Raw genomic sequence first — 22,712 nt, 5'->3', positions numbered from 1 at the left:
TTTTTTTAATATCTGTGAGACTCTTATCTCCAATAAACCACCAGAAAACCAGAAGTGGCACTGTGGCTCAAGTGGTAAAGCACCCACCTTGAGCTGAAGAGCTGAGGGACAGCGCCCAGACCCAGAGTTCAAGCCCCATGACCGACAAAAAAAGAAAAGGAAGGAAAGGAAGAAAGAAAAGAGAAAAAGTCAGAGAGAAAGCAGGGTGATATGCTAGATTTAAATTTTCCCATAAGTAGACCACCTACCTTTCCAAAACACAAGTAAACATGATGAAAACAGGAAACATGATATGCATTGACAGAACCACAGAGACTCTACAAATGCTCATCCTCCTTCATTAACAATTTTAAGTTCTTAATACTTTGATTCATAAATAGTGAGGGGAAGGGAGCAGGAGGTATGTACTTAGTTTCTTACCCTGAAACTAAATATGGAGCTCTTTACTAACTCTTTACAAAGCTGGTATCTTCCTCCAACCCTTCTCAGCAGCTTGGCCTTCCCCCTTTTCCTGAGTTTACATTTATTCACTTCTCTAGGCCCAGCTAGCCCTGCCTGAGAAAGGAGCAGCCATTTTCTTGGGAGGGCAGAAAGGGAAGCAGCCTTACCCAGTGTAGTGGAAAGGAAGCGCTCCCAGGGGAGGGCAGGACTTCCTGTGTGTGGGGAAAGCTGAGCTTTTCATTCTAATGGGGGTGATTTCCCTGTCAAAGTGAAGTTGAATTGGCAATTGGTAGAGTGCAAAAAAAGGTGGAGCTGTCCTTCAGGCATTCCCAGCCGACCTTCTACACAGCTGTGGTCCTGAAGGCAGACTCTGGAACCTTCTGTCCCAGGGGCAGGACGCAGCTCAGAGAGTCCCATAGACACTGATTTTGACCATGGAGATGCTCTCTGTGTAGTGGTTCAGGCCTTTCTCATACAGGACGTACAGCTGGGGTGAGTCCTCTTCTCCCTTCCTGCTATTCTCTAGGGCTGCCAGGGATGAGTAGCCACTGGGTCCGGGCCACAGCTGTACTGTCTCTTTCTGCCATGAGGTACCATTGCTGAGGCTCCAGCGCAGGGTCAAGTTCACTCCTAGGGAGAGCAGGAGTCAGGAGAGGCAGGACATTTGGTCTTCCCAAGGAGCTTGATTAGACAGAGGCAGCCTGGTTCACCCCACCCTCAGGTACTCACTGGACTCTGGATGGGCTGGATTGGAGAAGAAGACAATGCCGGAGTTGGTGGCTACAGCTCCTGCTGCTACCACAGGATCCACAAGCTCACGGTCAAAGGTCACATCCCGAAGCCTCAGCGTATCACAGGCATCATAGCTGCGGAGGACAATCCGGCAGTGGCAGTGGTAGTTATTCTGATTCCGGGCATTGATGATGACGGAACCATCTGGAAGCTCATAGGGCTAAGGGAAAAGAACAGTCCTATGAGAGGATCTGGTGAGTGGAGGGTGGAAGAGAGCAGGGAAAATGCCTTGTCTCTGAAGGGACCCAGACCTGGGCTTGTGGGAGGAATGGCGTGCTAGAGGGTAGGGCAGGTGAAATGGTGGGCAGCTTGCTGTGGACTCCTCACCTGGCATTCATCAGGGTTGAAATCATTTTCTCGCTTGGGCTGCCCATACGGGATGCCACTGATCCCAGTCCCGTAGCGCCAGGTGGCACCGTGGTCATCGCTGAGGAGACAGAAGACCCCATCTCGCTCCAGCGTGCCATGGCCACACACGATGAGCCGGCCCTTCCATGGCTCCCGCTGTTTCTGTGAGAAGGAGAGGCGGGTGTCACAGAGGGAGACAGGCTAGGGCCCAGGGAGAGAACAGGGCACCAACCACCTCCTAAGAGTGAGGATACATGTGGTTTCTTTCTTAAGGGTCCCAGAAAAATCCCACAAATGTAGACTGCATAAACCTCATAGACTGCTGCCCAAATTAAGTTGTTTTTTTTTTTGGTGCTGGTACTGGAGCTTGAACTCAAGGCCTCACATACTTCGCTTTTCCTGCTTAAGGCTGGTACTCTACCACTTGAGCCACATTTCTAATTCGACGTTTTTGCTAGTGAATTGGACATAAGAACCTCTTGGGTGATACTCACTAGACACTATGGTGAAAATGAACTATGCAACTTGTGAAGGGGGACCAGGAGGGGGAAAACTGGGAGAAAATGAGGGAAGAGGTGACACCGTTAAAAAAAGAAAATGTTCTCTTGCTCTTGCTGTTCTTTTCTTGGTCTCTCTGTTCTATTCTAGCTCTCTCTCTCTCTGTTCTTTTCTTGCTCTCTCTCTTTCCCAGCCACATGGAGTGCCAACCTTGCCTGGTCCCAGCAGGTCTACTGAATAAACCTACCCCTTACCTGAATACCACGTGCGTGCTGGTGCTGTTCTTACTCGGTTACCTCTTTTTAAAAACCTAACATAAATGGTGCCGTGACTCGGATAAAGGCTTAAAGTCAGGATAGCTGGGATTTCTCTGCTTTTTTTCCTCTTTTTTCTTTTTTTGTTCTTCCCTTTTTGCTCTGAGGAATACCCACAGTTCTGACGGCCTTTTGCGAACCAGTCTGTCTGCGGCGGAATCAGCGCATCGATACCATTGCTGCCTTCACATCCACGTCCACACCACTTCTCTACTCTGGTGAGTGAAACTACTCTATGGCTCTCTGTTACTCAGTCTCTGTCCAGACGTGGCACCACGCCAGAGAGCTCCTACGGCCTTTAGCTGAAAGGCCGGTCACCTCTGAAGCCAAGGACGCTTGGCTTTGGGGGCTTGGCCATTTCTCTCTAGAGGGCTCTGGGGGAAGTCGGGACGCCGCTTCTGCCTGGTCAGCTCTCCTTCACTCACCAGACTGACTCTACTCATTTAATGGGGTGCTACGAATCACGCCTAAGCCATGAAACCCCTTTGAAATGCCTCCTGCGTTCCCTGGAAAGCCAGACAGCCTAATTTTATGCCATTCTCAGAAGTACACAGTTTTTGCTATTGCAATGGTAAATGGTCAAAAGTTCGTTTAATTTCAGGCTCTCTTTGCTTTCTCTCTGCCATTCATGTCCAACTTTCTACCCTTTTTTCTACAACTTTTTGGCTTGTGCCTTGAAGAGTGCGACGCAGGCTGGGTCCCAGGGACCCCCCTCTAGGTTCCCTTTCAAAGGCTAGCCAATGTAGAATCCAAATGGGGACCCTTATCAATGAATTTCTCAGTACCTTGATCTTGAATTTCTCAACCTCCAGAATTTTGAGAAATAAATTCCTATTGTTGATAAATCAAAAAAAAAAAAAAAAGAAAATGTTCTTATTACCTGACTTATGCAACTGCAACCTTGCTGTACATCACCTTTACAATAAAAATAAAATTTTTAAAAGGAATCTCTTGAATTTGTCTGCTCAGGCTGGCTTACAACTGGGATCTTCAGATTTCAGCCTCTTAAGTAGCTAAAATTACAGGCATGGGTCACCGGTAACCAGCCAAATTGTCTTTGTGTGTGTTGGTAGTGGAGTTTGAACTCAGGGTCACATGCTTGCTAGGCAGGTACTAGAATCATGACCCCAGCTCTTTTTTTGGGGGGTGGGGGGCCCGGTTGTGGGGCCTGAACTCCGGGCCTGGGCGCTGTCCCTCAGCTCTTTAGCTCAAGGCTACTGCGCTACAACTTGAGCCATAGCACCACTTCCAGCTTTTTGTTTTTCTGCTTATGTGGTGCTGACGAATCGAACCCAGGGTCTCATGCATGCAAGGCAAGCACTCTACCACTGAGCCGACTTCCAGCCTGACTCCAGCTCTTTTTATTGTAGTATTTTTCAGATAGTGGATGGCAATTTTGTCTGGGCCAGCCTCAGACCTCCATTCTTCTATTGCCACCTCCTGAGTAGCTATGATTTCAGATGTGGCCACCATACCTACTTTGTCTGTGATGACTTCAAACAAATCCATCTATGTCTACCTTCCACAAGAAGCTTTTTTTTTTGGGTCTGGTCGTGGGGCCTGAACTCTGGGCCTGGGCACCGTCCCTCAGCTCTTCAGCTCAAGGCTAGCACTCTACCACTTGAGCCACAGCGCCACTTCTGGCTTTTTTCTTTTTGCTTATGTGGTGCTGGGGAATCGAATCCAAGGCCTCATGCATGCAAGGCAAGTGCTCTACCACTGAGCCACCTTCCCAGTCTCTCCCTCCCTCCCTCCCTCTCTCCCTTCCTCTCTCTCTCTCTCTCTCTCTTTCTCTCTCTCTCTCTCTTTTGAATATCAGTACTGGGGCTCAAACTCAGGGCCTTGCACTCTCACTTGGATTTTCCTGCTCATGGCTGGGGCTCTATCACTTGAGACATCCCTCTAGTTCTGGCTTTTTGCTGGTTAACTGGAGATTCGAGTCTCCTGGATTTGTCTGTCTGGGCTGACTCTTAACCTCTATCCTCAGATCTCAGCATCCTGAGTAGCTAAGATTATAGGCATGGGCCACTAGCACTTGGGCAAACCTTTCCTCTGCCTGGGATAATCTTCACTGTTCAGAATTACCTAATTCCGCTCTTTGCCCAGATGTCACCTATTTAAAACTTCAACCAAATGGCAGCACTTGTTCTGCTCCTTGCTCTATTTAATTTTTTCTCCATTGATTCGATCACCTCCTCAACCCAAATAATCAAATTTATTTAATTAGTATACTTATGGACTAGCTCTTGCCAGGAGAATATAATTCCCTTGAAGGTAGACAGAGAATTTTGGTCTATTTTGTTCATGGCTGTATCTACAGAATCTTTAATCTGACATATAGCAGGTGCTTCACTAGACATTTTTCCCTCCTAAGGGGTTGGCCTTAAGGGTCTCAGGCTTTAGCCCTCCAAGTTTCTCTATCCTTATTCACCCCGGGAACCTTTATACCTTGGTCCGTGGACCTCCGCAGGGCGATGAACTTGGCCCCCTCATCAGATGCAGACATTTTTCTGGCCTCGGAGAAAGCAAGGAGAGTGCCCCGAGGAGTGGCTGTAATGAGCGGGATTCGGAAGGTGTCCACCGAGCCGATCTGCTTCCCGCTCACCCACAGCAACTGTTCCAGGGTCACCAGCGGCTGCACCTATGCGAGAGGAGGGGGCTGTCAACGCGGACAAGCTGGACTTCAGGCTTTCGGACGGAGGGCAAGCGACTCCAGTTGAGACTCCGACCAGGGGTGGGGGTAGGGATCCCAGGAAAAGGGGAAGAAAAAAAAAAAAGAGTCCGAAGGAGGGTTTGGACTGAAGATGGCAGGGAGCAGGGACACTCAGGAAGGGGACCACAAAGAGGGAAGGACTTGGAATAAGGAAGGCAGGGATGAGGACCCGGGAGTCCTGCCGGAGTTAGGGGGTCTGGGGGGACAGCGGACAGAGACCACCGGGCGGTGACTCACCATACTGAAGTCGTTCCTAGTCCTCGCCTCCAATCCATCCAGAGTCAACAGCAGAGGGATGATCGCGACAAACACCCCAACTCTACAGAGGCACAGGGTCCAAGATCTCCAGGATCCGCCCTGGAGCGCGCTGACCGAGGGCTCCCGCATCCTCCCTCCCCAAGACCCCGGCCGAGACCCGGACTGGGGCTGAAATCAGTCACCTGACCCGGGCTCTTTAAATGCTCAGAGGCCACCCTGAACCTGCCCCACCGGTACCTCCCTCCCGCCGCCAGTGTGCCACTCTAATTGGTCCTCAAACATCCCGACCTCCCGCCTCCCTTCTGGCAGCGCCTGTGAGATGGCCCTGCTGACTGGCTCTTTTTGCCGGAGCGCGTGACCCAGACGGGAAGTTTATTGGCTAGGGCAAAGAAGGCGGTTTCATTCTATAGGAGCTTTTGATTGGCTATGGTTTCAGAGTCCTACTCACAGGAGGCGAGGCCTGTTTTAAAGCAACGGGCTGAGGGCTGGGAAGGTGGCTCAGTGGTAGAGCGCTTATCCTGCATGCGGAGGCACTGGGTTCGATTCCTCAGCACCATATAAGCAGAATAAAGCCGGAAGTGGCACTGTGGCGGGACAGCGCCCAGGCCCCACCACCAACAAACAAAAGCAACTGGCTGGGTTAAAAAGCAGCATGGTGGGGCATTGGGGGTGGGGAGGATAACAAAAGAAATTTGATTTGTTGAGAAAACAAAATATTAATCTTTAATAAAACCTATTTACTACAAAATCAAACATTTTTTTTAAGGCAAAGTGTGACTGGGGATGGGGGGGTCTGTACAGGAGGAGTTCAGTCTCGTGTCAAGGGAGATTCTTTTATTTCTTCCTCTTTTTGTTTCCTGGGGGCACTTCGTTCTTTTTGCCTAGAATCTTCAGGAGAGACTTGGGCATGTAGTAGGGCCTGTCCAGGGAGCCATCGTGACGTTCTAGGTCTTCCACTGAAAGGCAACATAAATCGGTTACAGCAGATCCTAGGATCCACTCTCCCCAACACTAGGGAAATGGGGGACTGGGAGATTATCTGTCAAGTTTCCAATCCAGGCTGCACCACCACCAGCTAGTTTTGTTTTCATTTTTTTTCCTCCCACCCCCACAGAGGTTTGTAAAGCTATTGGCCAAGTTATGGAATCTGTTTCTTCACGTAAAGTGGAGTCAATGGTATATTTCAGCGTGGTAATGATGATTAACAAATATAAAAATGCCTATCAGCCAGGCTCCAGTAGCTGAGGATCAAGATTTGAAGCCAGCTCAGGCAGGAAGTCAGTGAGACTCTCATCTCAAATTAATCACAAAATAAGTCTGCAGTAGAGCTGTATCTCAAGTGATAGAGCATCAGTCTTGATTGAAAAAGCTAAGGGAAAGTCTCAGGTCCTGAGTTCAAACCCCAATTGCGCACACATGCATCAACTGCTTAGCACACAGCTGGCAGCATAGCTAAGTGGTAGACCACGAGGAGTAATCTAATACAACCACAAAAGCAACCAAAAAAAAAATCTGAATGAATAAAATCCTCTTACTACAGCCACTTTCTGGGAAGTGTCTATTCTGGTTAATTTATACCCTAGATTTCCTAGAGAAAGAGAGCATAGACCATCAGCCTGAGAATTCACTTCTTTTTTTCCCAAACCTCTGGCTTTATTTATTTATATTTATTTATTATTTTTGCCAGTCGTGGGGCTTGAACTCAGGACCTGGGCACTCTGCCTGAGCTTCTTTTGCTCAAGGCTAGCACTCTACCACTTTGAGCCACAGCACTAATCCCAGCTTTTTCTGTTTATGTGGTACTGAGAGATTGAACCCAAGGCTTCATGCATGCTAGGCAAGTACTCTACCACTAAGCCATATTCACAGCTTTTTATTTATTTTTTGTGTTGGTTGTGGAGCTTGAACTCAGGACCTGGGTGCTGTCATTGAGCTCTTTTTGCTTAAGGCTAGCACTCTACCACTTTGAACCATAGCACCAGTTCGTTTTCTGGTAGTTAACTGGAGATGAGTCTCATCATAGACTTTCCTGCTCAGGCTTGCTTTGAACCATGATCCTCTGTCTCAGCCTCCTGAATAGTTAGGATTACAGGTGGGAGCCATCAGTGCCCAGCAACCCCTGGCTTTAGAATGTCAGAAGAAGCTGCTCCTAGCTCCTTTGGTTCTCTACAAGCATCAAGTCTCCTAAAAGGCTTAGAGGAAATGGCTTGGGGGTGAGGGTGTGTCACTCACAGAAACACAGGAAGAGTGTGTCCACACACATGCCGAAAACACTGAAGAAGCCACTGGCGATGACATAGGCTCCCACAATGGAGGTCTACAAGACACAAGGCTGGTTGGGATTGGTCTGTTCCTTAGGGGAGTTAGGGGATACATCAAAGAGACCAGTTACTCACCATAATGGGTAGCCAATAATAGTTGAGGTGGGGGTTCTCAAAGTCTTTACCCAATCCCTTGATTTGGCCAGAGAAAAAAAAGAAAGACAAGACCCCTGTGGGAGAGTTTTGGATGTTAGGGATGCTCCTTTGAGGTCACCTGTTCAGCTGCCTAGCACCCCTAAACCCTGACCCTTATCAACACCTTCAATGAAAGTCCTGGTCCTTACCGACACCTCCAACCACAAGCAGCTTCCCAAAGAGCAGCAGCAGGTCTGTGACTTTATCCAGGACAACCACCCTGTGTCAGAATTTAGGGTAGATTGTGGGTGAGATTTCTGGGAGTGGAATTGGCTATATTATTTGCAGGGACAGCTAGGAAATGAAAATGATGCACATTTTAAGATGGCAATATGCAGAGCATTAAACCAAACACAAGGCATTCGGGGCACAGAATGCTGTGAAGTCCGATTTGGGTGAGAAGGGTTGGGGACAAGCCTCACCTGACAACATTCCGCATGAGCAGCATGAAGGCATTTTTGGCTGAGACACAAAAATTCTTCCCATAGATGGCGATCTATGGGAAGTGGGAAAGTCAGAGTTACCTATGATGAGCTTACTTGGACCAGGTTATGGGTTTTTTTTTTTTTTTTTTTTTGGGTCCGGTCATGGGGCCTGATCTCTGGGCCTGGGCGCTGTCCCTGCGCTCTTCAGCTCAAGGTTAGCACTCTACCACTTGAGCCACAGCGCACTTCCGGCTTTTTTCTTTTTTGCTTATGTGGTGCTGAGGAATCGAACCCAGGGCCTCAGGCATGCAAGGCAAGCGCTCTACCACTGAGCCACCTTCCCAGCCCAGGTTATGGGGTTTGACCACTGTGCTCACCATGATGTATGCATTGCGGTTCAGGAACTTGATGAACTTTTCCAGACACCACAGACAGCACTTGAAGCAGCACATGATGCAGCGGGCCATTGGGTTCTGGGCTCCTAGGAGCAAGGAAAGTCCATGCTTGATTACTGGCCCCTGACTCTCCTCCACTCCCAAGAATCTAGTTGCTCAGTCTGGCCTTCTCCAACTCTTGATGGGCTCACCTCTCAGCTTGTGGTCAATGTACTCTAGGATGATCCGGGCTATTTGCACAAGGCTCAGGATGAGGGCTCCAAATGCCAGCGATCCTGTGTGGTAACTGCAGGGGAAATTAGGTCATTTGGGGTAGCCTAGCACCCTAGAGTCCCTATTGTTCCTAACTCCCAGGACTCTGCCCCTGACTTACCGGAGTGTGCGGATGAAGGCTGCGCTCAGGGGGAAGGTAGGGATATCCTGAGGCTTGTGGAAGGCCCAGTAGAAGGAGGCAAAGGCCCCAGCCAGGACACATTGGCCTAAGGCCAGAACCCAGTTAATGGTCCAGAAGAGCCCTAGGATCCCATAGATTTGTAGGTTGAAGAGAGAACGTTGTACTAGGCCTGTGGATGTGTAGCCCTGAAAGACGCACATCAGCCCTGGACAGGTGTAGTTTGTAGACTGGGCCTGGAGGTGGCAGGGAAGACAGAGTAAGATGAATATGGCTTCAGAGGGCACAGTATGGCTCCCTGATCTCCGTCCATTCCCAGTGGTCCCCAAGGTGGAGGAGTCTGTTCTTTCTAGAGACTTGTTTCCAGGTATAGACTATGTACTGGCTATTGTATGAAGGGACTTCGCTTCCTGGCCCAGGACTGGCCCCCAAAACTCCCTGGCCACCTGTGTGTGGGTAGGGAGACACTGTCCCTTTCACTTTCTCAGCCACCTTCTCCAGGGCCCAACTTCAGTTTTACCCAGGTTATCTGAGAACTTGCTCCTCCTACCTCTGAGTTCAGGGGTGATAGATGTTTGCCACTATACCGGATAGCCCATGACTTACACAAAGCCGGTGATGCTGGACTGGAGTTACTGCTTATATGGTAGAGTGCCAGCCATGAGCCAAAAAAAGCTGAATGAGACTGAGCTCAAATATGACTCACACCTGCAATCCTAGATACCCAGGACACTGAGATCTGGAGGATCAAAATTTGAAGCCAGGGTGGGCAGAAAAAGACTTTATTTCCAAAATAACAAAAAGGACCAGAGGCTTGTCTTAAGTGTTAGAATACCAGCCAAGCAAGCATGGGGCCCTTTAAAATGTAATCACCAAGCCGGGCGCTGGTGACTCACGCCTGTAATCCTAGCTACTCAGGAGGCTGAGATCTGAGGATCGTGGTTCAAAGCCAGCCCAGGCAGGAGAGACTGTGAGACTCCTATCTCCAGTAACCACCAGAAAAACTGGAAGTGGCACTGTAGCTCAAGTGGTAGAGCACTCGCCTTGAGCTGAAGAGCTGAGGGACAGTGCCCAGGCCCAGAGTTCAAGCCCCATGGCCGACCAAAAAAAAAAAAATGTAATCACCAAATCGGTCCAGTCCTCCCTCCCTTCCCTTCCTTCCTCCTCTTCTTTTCTTTTCTTTTCCCAGGGTCCAGGGCTTGAACTTGGTCTGGGCACTCTCCCTTAATTTCTTTTTGCTCAAGGCTAGTGCTCTATCACTTGAGCTACAGTGCCACTTCTGGCTTTTTCCTGTGTAGTTTATTGGACATAAAAGCTTCATGAACTGGGCTGGGAAGGTGGCTCAGCGGTATTGTGCTTGCCTTGCATGCATGAGGCCCTGGGTTCGATTCCTCAGCACCACATAAGCCGAAAAAAAAAAAGCCAGAAGTGGCGCTGTGGCTCAAGTGATAAGAGTGCTAGCCTTGAGCTGAAGAGCTGAGGGACAGCGCCCAGGCCCAGAGTTCAGGCACCACGACCGGACCCAAAAAAAAAAAAAAAGTTTCATGAACTTTCCTGCTCAGCCTTCCAACTATGATCCTCAGATCTCAGCCTCTTGAGTAGCTAGGATTACAAGTGTGAGGAACTGGTACCTTTCTTTCTTCTTTTTTTTCTGTTCTTTTTTTCTTTTCCTTTCTTTTTTTCTTTTCTTTTCCATCTTTTTACCCATACTGGAGCTTGAACTTAGGTTCTTATACTCTCATCTGGCTCTTTTGCTCACAGCTGATACTCTATCACTTGAACCATGTCTCCAGCATGGATTTTTGCTGGTTATTCTGGGGATAGAATCACACAGACTTCTTTTGCCTGGGCTGGTTCCAAACCATGATCCTCAAATCCGGGCCTCCTAAGTAGCTAGGATAAGAGCCATAAGTGTCCAGCTTTTTATACCCCCCTCTAGTACCGGGGTTGAACCAAAGACATTGGGATTTCTTGGTAAGTGCTCTACATGTTTGAAATTGTGTAAGAAAAATAAACCACATTCCACTCTGGAGATCACTGCAGGTAGGTGTCAGTCCTCACTGATGGAAGGTGAGTTAGTAGCAAAGGAGAACCAGGTCATCCTGAGCTTGGCATACACAGTGCTAGCACACAGTAAGGTCTTGTGCTAATCTAAAAGAGCTTCATTTATAATTTTTTAGTTAACTAGAATGTGGTTGCCAGGTATGGGTGGTTCATGCCTGTAATCCTAGCTACTCAGGAGGCTGAGATGTGAAGATCATGGTTTGAAGCTGGCCCAGGCAGAAAAGTCCCCTTGAGACTCTTTTCTCCAATTAACCACTCAAAAACAAAAAACAAAACAAGGAAAAACCCCAGAAATGGCTCAATTGGTAGAGGGCTAACCTTGAGCACAAAGAGGCTCAGGGACAGTATCCGGGCCCTGAGTCCCTCCACAACCAAAAATAAATAAACAAACAAATAAATAAATAGAATGTGGCTAACGCTTGCTGCAGGCATAGCTCACAGTTCCAGCTCAGAAATGGTAGGCCCTGGGCTGGGAAGGTGGCTCAGTGGTAGAGTGCTTGCCTTGCATGCATGACGCCCTGGATTCGACTCCTCAGCACCACATAAGCAGAAAAAGCTGGAAGTGGCGTTATGGCTCAAGTGGTAGAGTGTTAGCCTTGAGTTAAAGAGCTGAGGAACAGCACCCAGGCCCAGAGTTCAGGTCCCACATTCAACAAAAAAGAAATGAAGAGAAATGACAGGCCCTGCAAGCTTTGAGCTCAATTTGTTCTGACCAGTTTAGTGCCACACCTTGGGGGCTCGAAGGGGGACTTTGGGGAAACAGCGCCACCCTCAGGTCCTCCTGGGAGTCCCACCTCCTGGTTCCAAGGAAGGTAGATTTAAAAACAAAGAAACCACAACAAAAAGCAAAACAATCCAAGCAGTTACAGGCTCTTATCAGAGTCCAGGCATTATACAAAGGACTTTATGTACCCAGTGTCATTTAACCTTTTCAGCCACATCGAGGAACATGAGTATGATTAAGCTCCATTTCCCAGAACACAAGGCCAAGGGCTGAGGGTGAAGTAGTTAATGGCCCATGCAGTAGAGGAAAGTCCTGCTGTTCAACCTTCCTGTCTTCTTCCTTCAGGCCATGCCTTCTGCTGCCTCATTTTCCTTCCCACAAAATGGGTGACTCAGCCAGGAGGAGGGAGGTGGCCAGTTATATGACCTTAAGCCAGCCCCTTGCCCTCTCAGGCCTCTATTACCTCTGTGGTATGGGGGACCTGGGCTAGTTGGCCTCTAATGTCCCCTCAGCCTTGTTGAAGTCCTATAAGTACCCTTCCACTTTCTCTTACCATAGGATCGCAGGATGCATTCACTGGTGCATTCTCACATCCAGGGGCACTCTCATTGGACACCCAATAGACATACTGGGGTTGCCCGGATGTGGCCAGGTACCCAAAGGGGAGTCAAGGAAAGTATAGCCCCACAGTGACTCCACAGGTCTTCCCTTAGGACCCATTCCTGGAAGCTAGGGCAAAGCGAGCTGGAATACAGCCTGTGCTTGAACTCAAGGCCTGAGTGCTGTCCCTTAGCTTTTGTGCTCGAGGTTAGTACTCTACCACGTTGAGCCATAGCATCATTTCTGGTTGTCTAGTGGATAATTGGAGATGAGAATCTCACAGACTTTCTTTCCTGGGCTGGCTTCGAACTGGGATCCTCAGATCTCAGCTTCCTGAATAGCTGAGATTACAGGTATGAGGCACCAGCCGCCCAGCCTTAGCTTACTCTTTCTTGACTTTGACCCAGCACAAGGCTGTGTCTGCCCAAAGAAAGGTACAGGCATGCACTTCTTCATCCCCTGTCCTGCCCCGAGAGCACGAAGACAGAGGGTCCAGCTAGGAAGACAAAGGATACAGAGCAGTCATGGCCCAGTAGGCAATGCAAATGACCAGGAGGACAAAGGTGACGAGTGGGTAGAACAGAGTTGACATCATCTGTCCCACAGCTCTGTGAGGAGAGAAAAATAATCCACCATTAACACAGTTCTAGCCCTGAGACCCCCAGGGTCAAACTTGGCAAGAGCCCCTTGTCTACCTTGGCCACGACCTGTCTGTTTCCCTAGGCTGGGAGCAACCAGGCAGCAACTTCATCTTCCATATCTGTATCTCCAGCACCAATTGTGGGGCCACATACACCTGAGGTGCTCACTGAATGAGCTGAATAATCTGGTTCAAGAGATGTATGCTGGGGCTGGGAATGTGGCTCAGTGGTAGAATGCTTGCCTAGCATGCATGAAGCCCTGGGTTTGATTCCTCAGTACCACATAAACAGAAAAAGCTGGAAGTGGCGTTGTGGCTAGCTGAGCAAAAGAAGCTCAGGGACAGTGCCCAAGGCCCTGAGTTCAAGCCCTGGAACTGACAGAGGGGTGTGTGGGGTGGAGCAGTATGCTGGGAGCATATGGCTCACCTCTGTAATCCTAGCTATTTGGGAGGCTGAGAGCTAAGGATCATGGTTTGAAGCCAGCTTGGGCAGGAACGTCTGTGAGACTCTTAACTCCAGCTAACAACCCAAGAGCCAGAAATATAGCTGTTGGTCAAGGTAGAGTACTAGCCTTGAGTGAAAAAGATAAAGGACAGTGCCTAGGTCCAAAGATCAAGATCCAATGCCAGTATATATATATATATATATATATATATATATATATATATGACACACACACACACACACACGAATGTATAGAGCAGACTAGGGACATAGAAGCTACCTGGGTAGCCTCAGGAGCATCAGGGAAGAGAATTTCCAAATGTGGTCTTCTGACAAGATTTAATAGCTACTGGTAAGGAGTAAGCTGTTGCTCCTCCTTCCTGCCTAGAGTCCTACCATTTCATCCAGTGACCCCATAGCTCCTACAGGGACCAGGTCCATGTTCTAGGCACTTGGTAGACACCCATAACCTTCACCATAACCCATAATGTAGGGACTGACATTATACCCATCTTATAGATAGAGAAAGGAAAATTGAGGCTCTAAGAGGTTGAGCAAGGTTAATCACTTCACTATTGTGTCCTCTTCTGGGGCTCCCTACCACCTCCTAGGTACTCTCCCCCACCAGCCTGCACTCCAACCCTCAGCCCCTTTTTTTCCCTTAAGCAGGCCCTTACTTGCTGGCCTCCTGCAGAAGGGCGATGGCAATTCGAATCCGCTGCCTCAGGAAGATAAGCAGGAGAAGCAAGATGCCTTCAATCACGGCCAGCAAGATCACTGCAGAGGGGGACAGTGGACAGAGTGCCAGGGTCAGAAGCAGGGTGGGCACAAGTCCTTGGTGGCTGGAGGATGGATGGAGCGAGCACTCACAGGCGGCTAGCCAGGTCTCCTGCACACTCTTGTAGGCGCTGAGGTTGGTGGTGAAGCCCAGCTGGGAGATGGAGGCACCCTTGTCTCGCAGCACCCGGTACTGGTCCCAGCAGTGGTAGATACCGTAGGCCAACACAGCTAGCACCCCGAGGATCAGCACCAGCACCAGGGGCCCGGCCATCAGACGCAGAAGCAGGATAAACAATAAGCTCAGGACCAGAGCCACGCCTAGGGCACTGCAGACAATGTGATATAGATGAGGGTCATTCTGGGTTCCTAAAGTATTTCCTGGCCCCATTTCTCTTATAAAGCTTCCTAAGCCTAGGATCCACTCCTAGCTCTTTCTCATTTTCTCCTCCTCCTCTTCCTCCTTTATTAATCTCAGCTTCAGACATGGGACTAGGAGAAAAGTGGATCAAGGAGGGAAGAAGGAAAAGAAGGAAGAAAGAGAGGATGGGGGAATTTGGTGACTCACACAAGGATCCAATACCAGGACCGGGCAAAATCCTCAAAGATCTTAACCGTGATGTCTCGGGCATTGATGCTGTCCAGAAGCCCACTGGAGGGGAGGGATAGAGTCAGGTGGTGCTGTGGCTAGAAAGGAGTGTAGGATGGATGTGGGGGGGAGAGGTGCCTACCTGATCCCTTGAGAAACGCTGGTGTTATGGATCCCAGGGAAATCAGGCAGCGTGTAATTTACATTGGGCAACGGAAAACAACGTCCCAGAGCTGCAAGGGAGAACAGGGGCTGCTGCATGGTAGGACTCCACGTCCTTAGCCCACAGGGCAAGGGACTGATAGACTTTGCTTCTCAGGGGCTGGAGGTGCTGCTCTTGGTTCTACTGCCAAAGCAGTAGTTCTTGCCCTGTGCAGTCTGGGCCACTTCCCCCTCCCTCCCTAACCTCCCCCCCCCCTGCTCTGCCTCCTCTCTGGCCTGCACTGCTACAGTATCTCCAATCCCAACTTTTCAAGACCAGGGCACTGCCCAACTGCCTTATCCGTGCACTCCAGATTATTCTGCTGGTCAGACATCTCTAGAGGCTCTGTCCTGGAGAGCCACCATCCATGCTCCTTGGCCAGGCTACTGGGTGCTTTCACTGAGTACAGCTCCCCCTCCCCTCACTTCTACATCTCAGCTTTTGCTGAGCCTCTCTCTGAGCTTCTGTTCCATCTCACCTCCTCCAGGAAGCCTTCAGCCCTGTCTCCTGCATCTCCTCACACTCGTTAGACACCTAAAGGCACCTATGCAGAGCTATTTCTAGCAGCATTATCCTAGTGACAAGGTTGCTAAGTGGCCATTTTGCTATTTACATTCTAAAGATGAGGAAACACAGTGCAGATAGGTTGAATAATTGACTCCAGACCAGTCAGCTAGACAGTGTCAGAGTTTGAATCCAGATCTCTCTGATTTTGGAACAACTATTTCTCATACGTTATATTGTACTTATATTGAAAGTTAAGTATCTTTCCTCATGCTGTAACCTTTTTTTTCTCCCCACTCCTGTGGCTTGAACTCAGGGCCTGGGCACTGTCCCTGAGCTTCTTTTGCTCATGGCTAGCATTCTACTATTTGAACCACAGCACCATTTCTGGCTTTTTCTGTGTATGTGGTACTGAGGAATTGAACCCAGGGTTTCATGTATGCTAGGCAAGCACTCTACCACTAAGCCACATTCCCAGCCCCTCATGCTGCAATTTAAATAATGTTTTTCTACTAGAAATTATAAGGAAATTAAAACAAACAAACAACAACTCACAGAAGGGCGCTGGTGGCTCATGCCTGCCTGTCATCGAAGATACTTAGGAGTCTGAAATCTGAGGATTGGGGTTTGAAGCCAGCCTGAATAGAACACTCCCTGAGACTCTAACCAGCAAAAAGCTGGAAGTGGAGGTATGGTTCAAATGGTAGAGTACTAAGCCTTAAACAAAAAAGCTATGCAAGATTATTAAGGCTCTGAGTTCAAACTGCAGTACTGGCAAAAATAAAGTCCTCATAAACAGTGGTGGCACAGGCCTATAATCCCAATATTTAAGAGGCTAAGACAGGAGGATTACTATGTAGGCATCCTGGGGAAGGTGGCTCAGTGGTAGAGCGCTTGCCTTGCATGCATGAGGCCCTGGGTTCGATTCCTCAGCACCACATAAGCAGAAAAAGCTGGAAGTGAGGCTACAGCTCAAGTGGTAGGGCACTAGCCTTGAGCTGAAGAGCTGAGGGACAGCGCCCAGGCCAAGAGTTCAGGCCCCACGACCGACCAAAACAAAAATTACAGCTGCTGTTAGAGCATCATACAGGATCATCCTTTCCCATCACTCCAAGCTCTCCTGTAACCTTACAACCACCTTTGCTCCCTCCACCCAGAATGTAGCTCAAACTTGCTCTGTCCTTGCTCTGTCCTTGCTCTGGTGCACAGTAGGTGCTCAGTAAGCATTGAGGGCTTGATTGCATGGTCACATAGCAGAGAGAGAAATGAAGACCTGGTGCCCATCCCAGTTTTGCCATTGACAAGCTATGTGGCTTTCCTCTCGCTGGTCCTGCTTTCCTCGTTTGAGGAATAAAAATATTGACTCTTATGATGAATGTATCCTCACCTGGAGTGGAAGGGAGGAGGAAACTGGGACAGAGCTCCTGTTGTAGGCTTTCCAGCACTATCTAGGGATAGAAAAGAGACGATAGACAGACACACTGATGTAAAACAGAATGAAGAATCAAACTCTTCTTCATCACCGCCACCACCACCACCAAGGGTGGGGATGTCTGCTTACCCTTCTTAGGAGAGCCAATCAGTGATCACCAATCCACTTCCCCGCCCACCCCTGCCCATTGTGGGCCCTTCTGGGCGGCAGTGACGATGTTGGAGTCAGTGCTTACCATATTCTGGGGTACTCCTGGCAGGCAAAAGTTTTTATTTCCTTTGGAGAAGACCTCCCCGACTGTCAGTGACAACTGGTTACTCTCCACAGCCCACGGTGTCTCTGGACAGGAGGACACACATACCTGGGGGCAGAGAACATGCTAAGTAGCTGGTTACTTGGAGATGCATGGAATGGGGGGCAAGTCCCAGGCTCTGACCTGGGGCGTGGGGCACTGTAGGCTGTTCTGGGCGACCGTAATGATGTTGGCACTCAGGATGCAGCTGAAGATGTTGAAGTACAGGACATAGGGTTTATCTCTGCAGGAAGGGAGGAAGTGTGCACTTCAGGGTGTGGTTAGGTGTTAGGGGAGAAGAGAGACTACTAGGGTCTCTCCCCTAGATTACAGTGGGTCCTGTGTGGCCCAGTCTCATCCAGCTCCTGGTCCCAGCTCAAGTAGGGAAGCAACGAAGACACCTGATAACATCCCAGTCGTTTATACTACAACAGCTGAGTGGCAGCGAATGTGGTGCAAAATCTTCCAGCTTAACAGCTTTGAACAAGTCTTAAGGGCTCTGCCTCAGTTGTACCATAGATGAAACAATAACCTTTACCTCAAGAGGCTTAAAAGGTATTTTGTTTGTTTGTTTTTTTGGGTCCGGTCATGGGGCTTGAACTCTGGGCCTGGGCGCTGTCCCTCAGCTCTTCAGCTCAAGGCTAGCGCTCTACCACTTGAGCCACAGCACCACTTCCGGCTTTCTTTTTGCTTATGTGGTACTGAGGAATCGAACCCAGGGCCTCTGGCATGCAAGGCATGCGCTCTACCACTGAGCCACCTTCCCAGCCCCTTAGAAGGAAGGGAGGGAGGGAGGGAGGGAGGGAGGGAGGGAGGGAGGTGTGTGTGTGTGTGGGGGGGGTATACTGCCTGTCTAGAACATAGTAAATGTTATATGATTATTAGGGTTTTTTTTCTTTTTTGGTGATGGTCTTAGGACTTGAACTTAGCTTTTTCACTCAAGGCTAGCACTCTACCACTTGAGCCACAGCTCTGTTTTCGACACTTTGCTGGTTACATGGAGATAAAAGTCTCACAGACTTTCCTGTTCAGGCTGGAAAGTCAAACAGCTTTCCTTAGATCTCAGCCTCCTGAGTAGCTAAGATTACAAGTATGAATCACCAGCACCTGGCAAGGGTTATTTGTTAGCCATTTCCTGCATGTAGGGTAATAAGAGTTTCTAGAATTACCTTGTGCTCCAGGTAAGGGAATCAAAGCTCAGAGAGGTCAAGTAAATGACCGGAGGCCATACACCCAAAACTTAAGACCAGTCAAGGATCCACCAGTCAAGGATCCAAACAGTAACCTGTGAACTCTAAGCTCATACACTTAATCATGACTCTACACTTAACTCCCGGTCCTGAGGGCGGGGACTCAAGCTACCCGTCCAGCCAGAGATGGCTCTCAATATGGCCTCCAGTGATTGGAATGGGGGGGGATGCTGAGGGTGGAGTGGAAACAATGGGGAAAGAATGCAGAAGGAACAAGCACAGTTCAGTGCCTAGCTGAGGGGTCTTCCTCCGCCTATTCCACATCTTGCCTCTCTCCTGCCCCTTTCTTCCCACTTTTTTGTTGTTGTTGGTCGTGGGGCTTGAACTCTGGGCCTGGGCACTGTCCTTGTGCTCTTCAGCTCAAGGCTAGGGTTCTACCACTTGAGCCACAGTAACATCTCTGGTTTTCTAGTGGTTTATTGGAAATAAAGAGTGTCACGGGCTTTCCTGCCCAGGCTGGCTTTGAACCGCGATCCTCAGATCTCAGCCTTCTGAGTAACTAGGATTACAGGCGTGAGCCACCGGGGCTCAGCTTCTTCCCACTTTTGTACTCACTTGTTCTCTCCCATCCCGCAGTAGGCTCCGGTGGAGTTCCTGGGGTAGAGGACTTGCCGAGGGTCTCCATACACCCAGGCTGGAGACAGACCACACAGATGCATCATGGGAAGGCAGAGACTTGGGGAGAAGCTCTAAGGTAGTCCCTACCTGATTTACTGCCCCTACCCACAGCCCCAACTCTGGGCAACTGGGAACTTACCCACAATCCCTACCACAATGTAACCCAAAATGAAGAGAAAGAAGAGGACGCAGCAGATGACATCTGTGCAGCTCCTGAGGGAGAAATGGAGGTCTGAGCAGGGCAGAGGTGGGTTGGGAACCTCTGAAGAGGAAGTGCATGGGTTGGTCTGGAGAACTGGGGAATCCCCGAGAGGGTGGGTATCAGCAGGTTTTATTTATTTGAGAAATTTTTTTTCCTGCCAGGTGCTGGTGGTTTACACCTGTAACCTTAGCTACTTAGAAGGCCAAGATCTAAGGATCCAAGTTCAAAGTCAGCCTGAACAGGAAAGTTGTTGAGACTCTACTCTCCAATTAACCACCAAAAGGCCACATGTGGAGGTGTGACTCAAGTGGTAGAGAGCCAGACTTGAGTAAAAAAGCCAAGGGAGAACATGCAGACCTGATTTCAAGCTCCAGGACTGGCATAGGAAAAAATAAATAAAAGGAAAAGTCCTTTTTCTGAGTGGTTATCTTTCTCCTGAACTAGAACGGAAAAGACCAGCTTGAGCTAGAAGTAGAGCTCAGTGGTAAAACATGTGCTGATTGCAACGAGGCTCTGGGTTCAATCCTTAAAACCACCAAAACAAAACCAAAGAAAAGCACAAAAGGGCTTAGCTGGCTAAAATTTTATACGCACGCACACACACACACACACACACACACACACACACACACACACACACACCCTGTATAGCCAGCTAAAATTTTATACACGCACACACACATGCACGCACACACATGCATGCATGCATGCACACACACACACACACATACACACCACACATACACCCTGTATAGCCAGTGCCAAAATCAGGAAATAACTCCCCCACTGCCCCCCAGCATCTGTAAGCCCCTGCCAACTCTCCAAACAACAAATGTCCCAGAGAACCACTCAGCCAGGACAGAATTTTTCTGTTTCTTCTTGCTTTACAACAGGTTTCTTACTAACAGGTCAGCAAACATCAAGCAAAACCATCATTCCCCCCTCCCCCCAGGGCAGTGCCCGGAACTCACCGGTTTTTGATGGGACCTCGAAAGGAAGGATCATATTTGGCTGGTTTACCTGGACAATATGAGAATGAGGCAGAGGGTTTCTCTCCTATATATATATATATATATATATATATATATATATATATATATATATGTTTTTAATGGTCTTGGGGCTTGAAGTCAGGGCCTCATTCTTTCTTGGCTTTTCCCCTCAAGGCTATCTCTGTACCACTTGAGCCACACCTCCACCAATGTCATTTTTACAAGTTAATTAAAGATAAGAGTCACACCTTTGTTTTCTTTTTCTTTCTTTCTTTCTCTTTCTCTCTCTTTCTTTCCTTTTCTTTTCTTTTTTGTACAGGCTGGCTTTTGAGTTATGATCCTCTGATCTCAACCCTCTAAGTACTTCACTATGTCTGGTGGTCCCTTCCTCACTTCAACCCTAGGAGGACCCAGCACAGGAGCCAGCAGAAGGAGGAAACAGAGCCAGTAGTAGGACCCAGACCTGGTCAGCTGCTCAACAGCTGTCTGCCAGGAACTCTACCCCATCAGACAGCAGGGCAATAAGGTCTTTATGGGTTTTCAGTTCACACTTCAAGGCCATCTGACTGGAAAATGGCCTTGGTCTTATCCCCATACTAGTCTGTTTTTCCAGAGGGCTCTGGCCAGCTGGGATCCATGGCTTTCCAGCACCCATTCTTATCCCTAATCTCTGTATGTATATCCTCATTCTGGAACCTGCTCAGAACCATCCAGATCTGAGTCCCTCAGCTCCCAGGCCCTCCACACAGCTGTACCCACTTCTTGCCCCAGGCCCCAGGCAAAGAAACTAAAACCAAAGAGGTCCACACCTGCAGGGGCCTGGGGAGGGAGGGGGGAAAGGGCCTTCGTTGACTCTCATTCTGAAGGGATCTTAGTCCTCTGGCCACCACGAAATTCTGGGCAGCCAGTCAGGCTGACACCTGAGCTGGCTGGCCGTTGAAGTTGTGGCCACGTTTCTGTTCCTGGTCTTCCTTGAGTACATACAGGGAGGAGGTGGAGCCAGGCAGCCAGGGTCCCTTGTGGGCACCCAGGAAGAAAGATAGAGAGCTGGGCCAGAGACTGAGAAGGGGTAGGATCCACTTTCCCAAAGAGCCCTGGACTCTGTTCCATCCTGGCTCACCGAACTGAGGTCAATGATTGACCCAAAGCTGCTCCAGGAAGTTTTCTGGAGAGCCCTGGCCCCTTCCCCTGTTTGCCAGGGAAAGTCAGCCCCACCTGGAGGAGGCCGCTCCTCCCTCAGGATTATGGTCCCTCTCCACCCAAGGGATCTGGCCGGCAAGCTGCGGCTCTCACAATTTGGGGATCCTGGAGGCCGAGCTGTAGCTCTAATTTCTTAGGACCCCTGGGACAGACTCCCAGACCTTTTTCTTCATGCATTCTGGATGTCTCGCTCCCCCTCTTCACAGGAATCCTACAAGGCCCTGCCCCTGTTCCTCAAAGACCCCAAACAGACCCAGGAGCAGGGCTCAGTCTCCTCCCAATAGGCAGCTCAGGATTCCAGTCCCTCACCAAGACCTGAATGGCAGGCCCCTGGCACCTTCCTCCTCAAAGACCCAGAGTCCAGGCTGGAATTCCTCCCTTGCACAGGACCCCTGGCAGACACTCCTAGCCTTTAAACTTTAAGTCCCATCCCCTCTTCTGCTCAGGACCCCAACCCTGCCACCTTCCATCCTTGTTTGCCAAGACCCTGTCCTCAGGGGCCCAAAGCCCAGGTCCGAAATCCCTCTACCGCCTACAAAGCCATCTCCCCCTGCATACCCAGACCCCAGCCTCACTCTGCAAATGGCTCCCAGTTGTGGCTCCCAGGTCCTGAGCCCCATCGCCCCAGGACACCAATTTCATCTCGTTTTATTGGCTTGTTTCCTGGTCCCTCACCTCAAGGACCCAGAACTCTCCTTAGTTCCTCGACCTGGATCTAACCTCAGCCACCATTGTCTGCAGTCACCACCAGCCAGCCTCCCGCCCTTCAGAACACCAGCCCTTGGCCCCAGCCTCCAGCCTCACCGTAAGCCTCGTTCTCATCCTGCTTTCCACCCATGGCTCAGTCGCCGGAGTGATTGGAGCCTGGGAGACCTGGCGTCTCACCTGCTACCTGCCCCGCCTTCCCAACACGTCATAGCCCCACCCCTGCCTGTGGTCCCAGACACACTCCAGTTCCTCCTTCTGATCTCCACAACTCTAAGACCAGGCAGCTCGCTGAGAAGGGACTGGAGCTGCTGGCTGGGAAAGTGTCACAGCTGTAAGGACTTAAGAGTCTTCGGGAATTCTGCAAAGTATCTCTCAATGGCAATGCCCTCCAGCCAAAAAAAAAAAAGTTCAGATTTGTCTTTAAGCCCTTGACTAGAACTTG

General features: G+C 49.5%; 2 protein-coding genes across 2 annotated transcripts; both read right to left on the bottom strand.

Annotated features, from left to right (window-relative positions):
• Positions 1–275: 275 nt before the first annotated feature.
• On the bottom strand, positions 276–5,585 carry Neu1 (sialidase 1 (lysosomal sialidase)). Its single transcript, XM_013034947.1, has 5 exons — positions 5,344–5,585; positions 4,825–5,034; positions 1,561–1,743; positions 1,171–1,393; positions 276–1,071 (listed from the first exon to the last, which is right to left on the bottom strand). Exons 1-5 carry the CDS (start codon positions 5,491–5,493, stop codon positions 845–847), a joined length of 993 nt encoding a protein of 330 aa, XP_012890401.1. The 5' UTR covers positions 5,494–5,585; the 3' UTR covers positions 276–844.
• Positions 5,586–6,146: 561 nt separating this feature from the next.
• On the bottom strand, positions 6,147–22,438 carry Slc44a4 (solute carrier family 44, member 4). The gene is made up of 21 exons (XM_013034953.1): positions 22,367–22,438; positions 20,342–20,390; positions 19,308–19,381; positions 19,106–19,184; positions 17,445–17,544; positions 17,244–17,369; positions 16,964–17,024; positions 15,013–15,103; positions 14,850–14,933; positions 14,375–14,610; positions 14,182–14,281; positions 12,935–13,027; positions 12,373–12,475; positions 9,014–9,267; positions 8,832–8,926; positions 8,623–8,726; positions 8,243–8,316; positions 7,970–8,040; positions 7,761–7,855; positions 7,597–7,681; positions 6,147–6,320 (listed from the first exon to the last, which is right to left on the bottom strand). The coding sequence occupies exons 1-21, from the start codon at positions 22,398–22,400 to the stop codon at positions 6,199–6,201; spliced, it is 2,130 nt and encodes a 709-aa protein (XP_012890407.1). The 5' UTR covers positions 22,401–22,438; the 3' UTR covers positions 6,147–6,198.
• Positions 22,439–22,712: the final 274 nt, after the last annotated feature.

The sequence above is a fragment of the Dipodomys ordii genome, unplaced genomic scaffold (genome assembly GCF_000151885.1).
Source record: "Dipodomys ordii isolate 6190 unplaced genomic scaffold, Dord_2.0 Scaffold202, whole genome shotgun sequence".
In the NCBI taxonomy this organism is placed as follows: Eukaryota; Metazoa; Chordata; class Mammalia; order Rodentia; family Heteromyidae; genus Dipodomys; species Dipodomys ordii.
The sequence above is the reverse complement of the archived record's forward strand: the minus strand, read 5'-3'. Positions and strand labels throughout refer to the sequence as shown.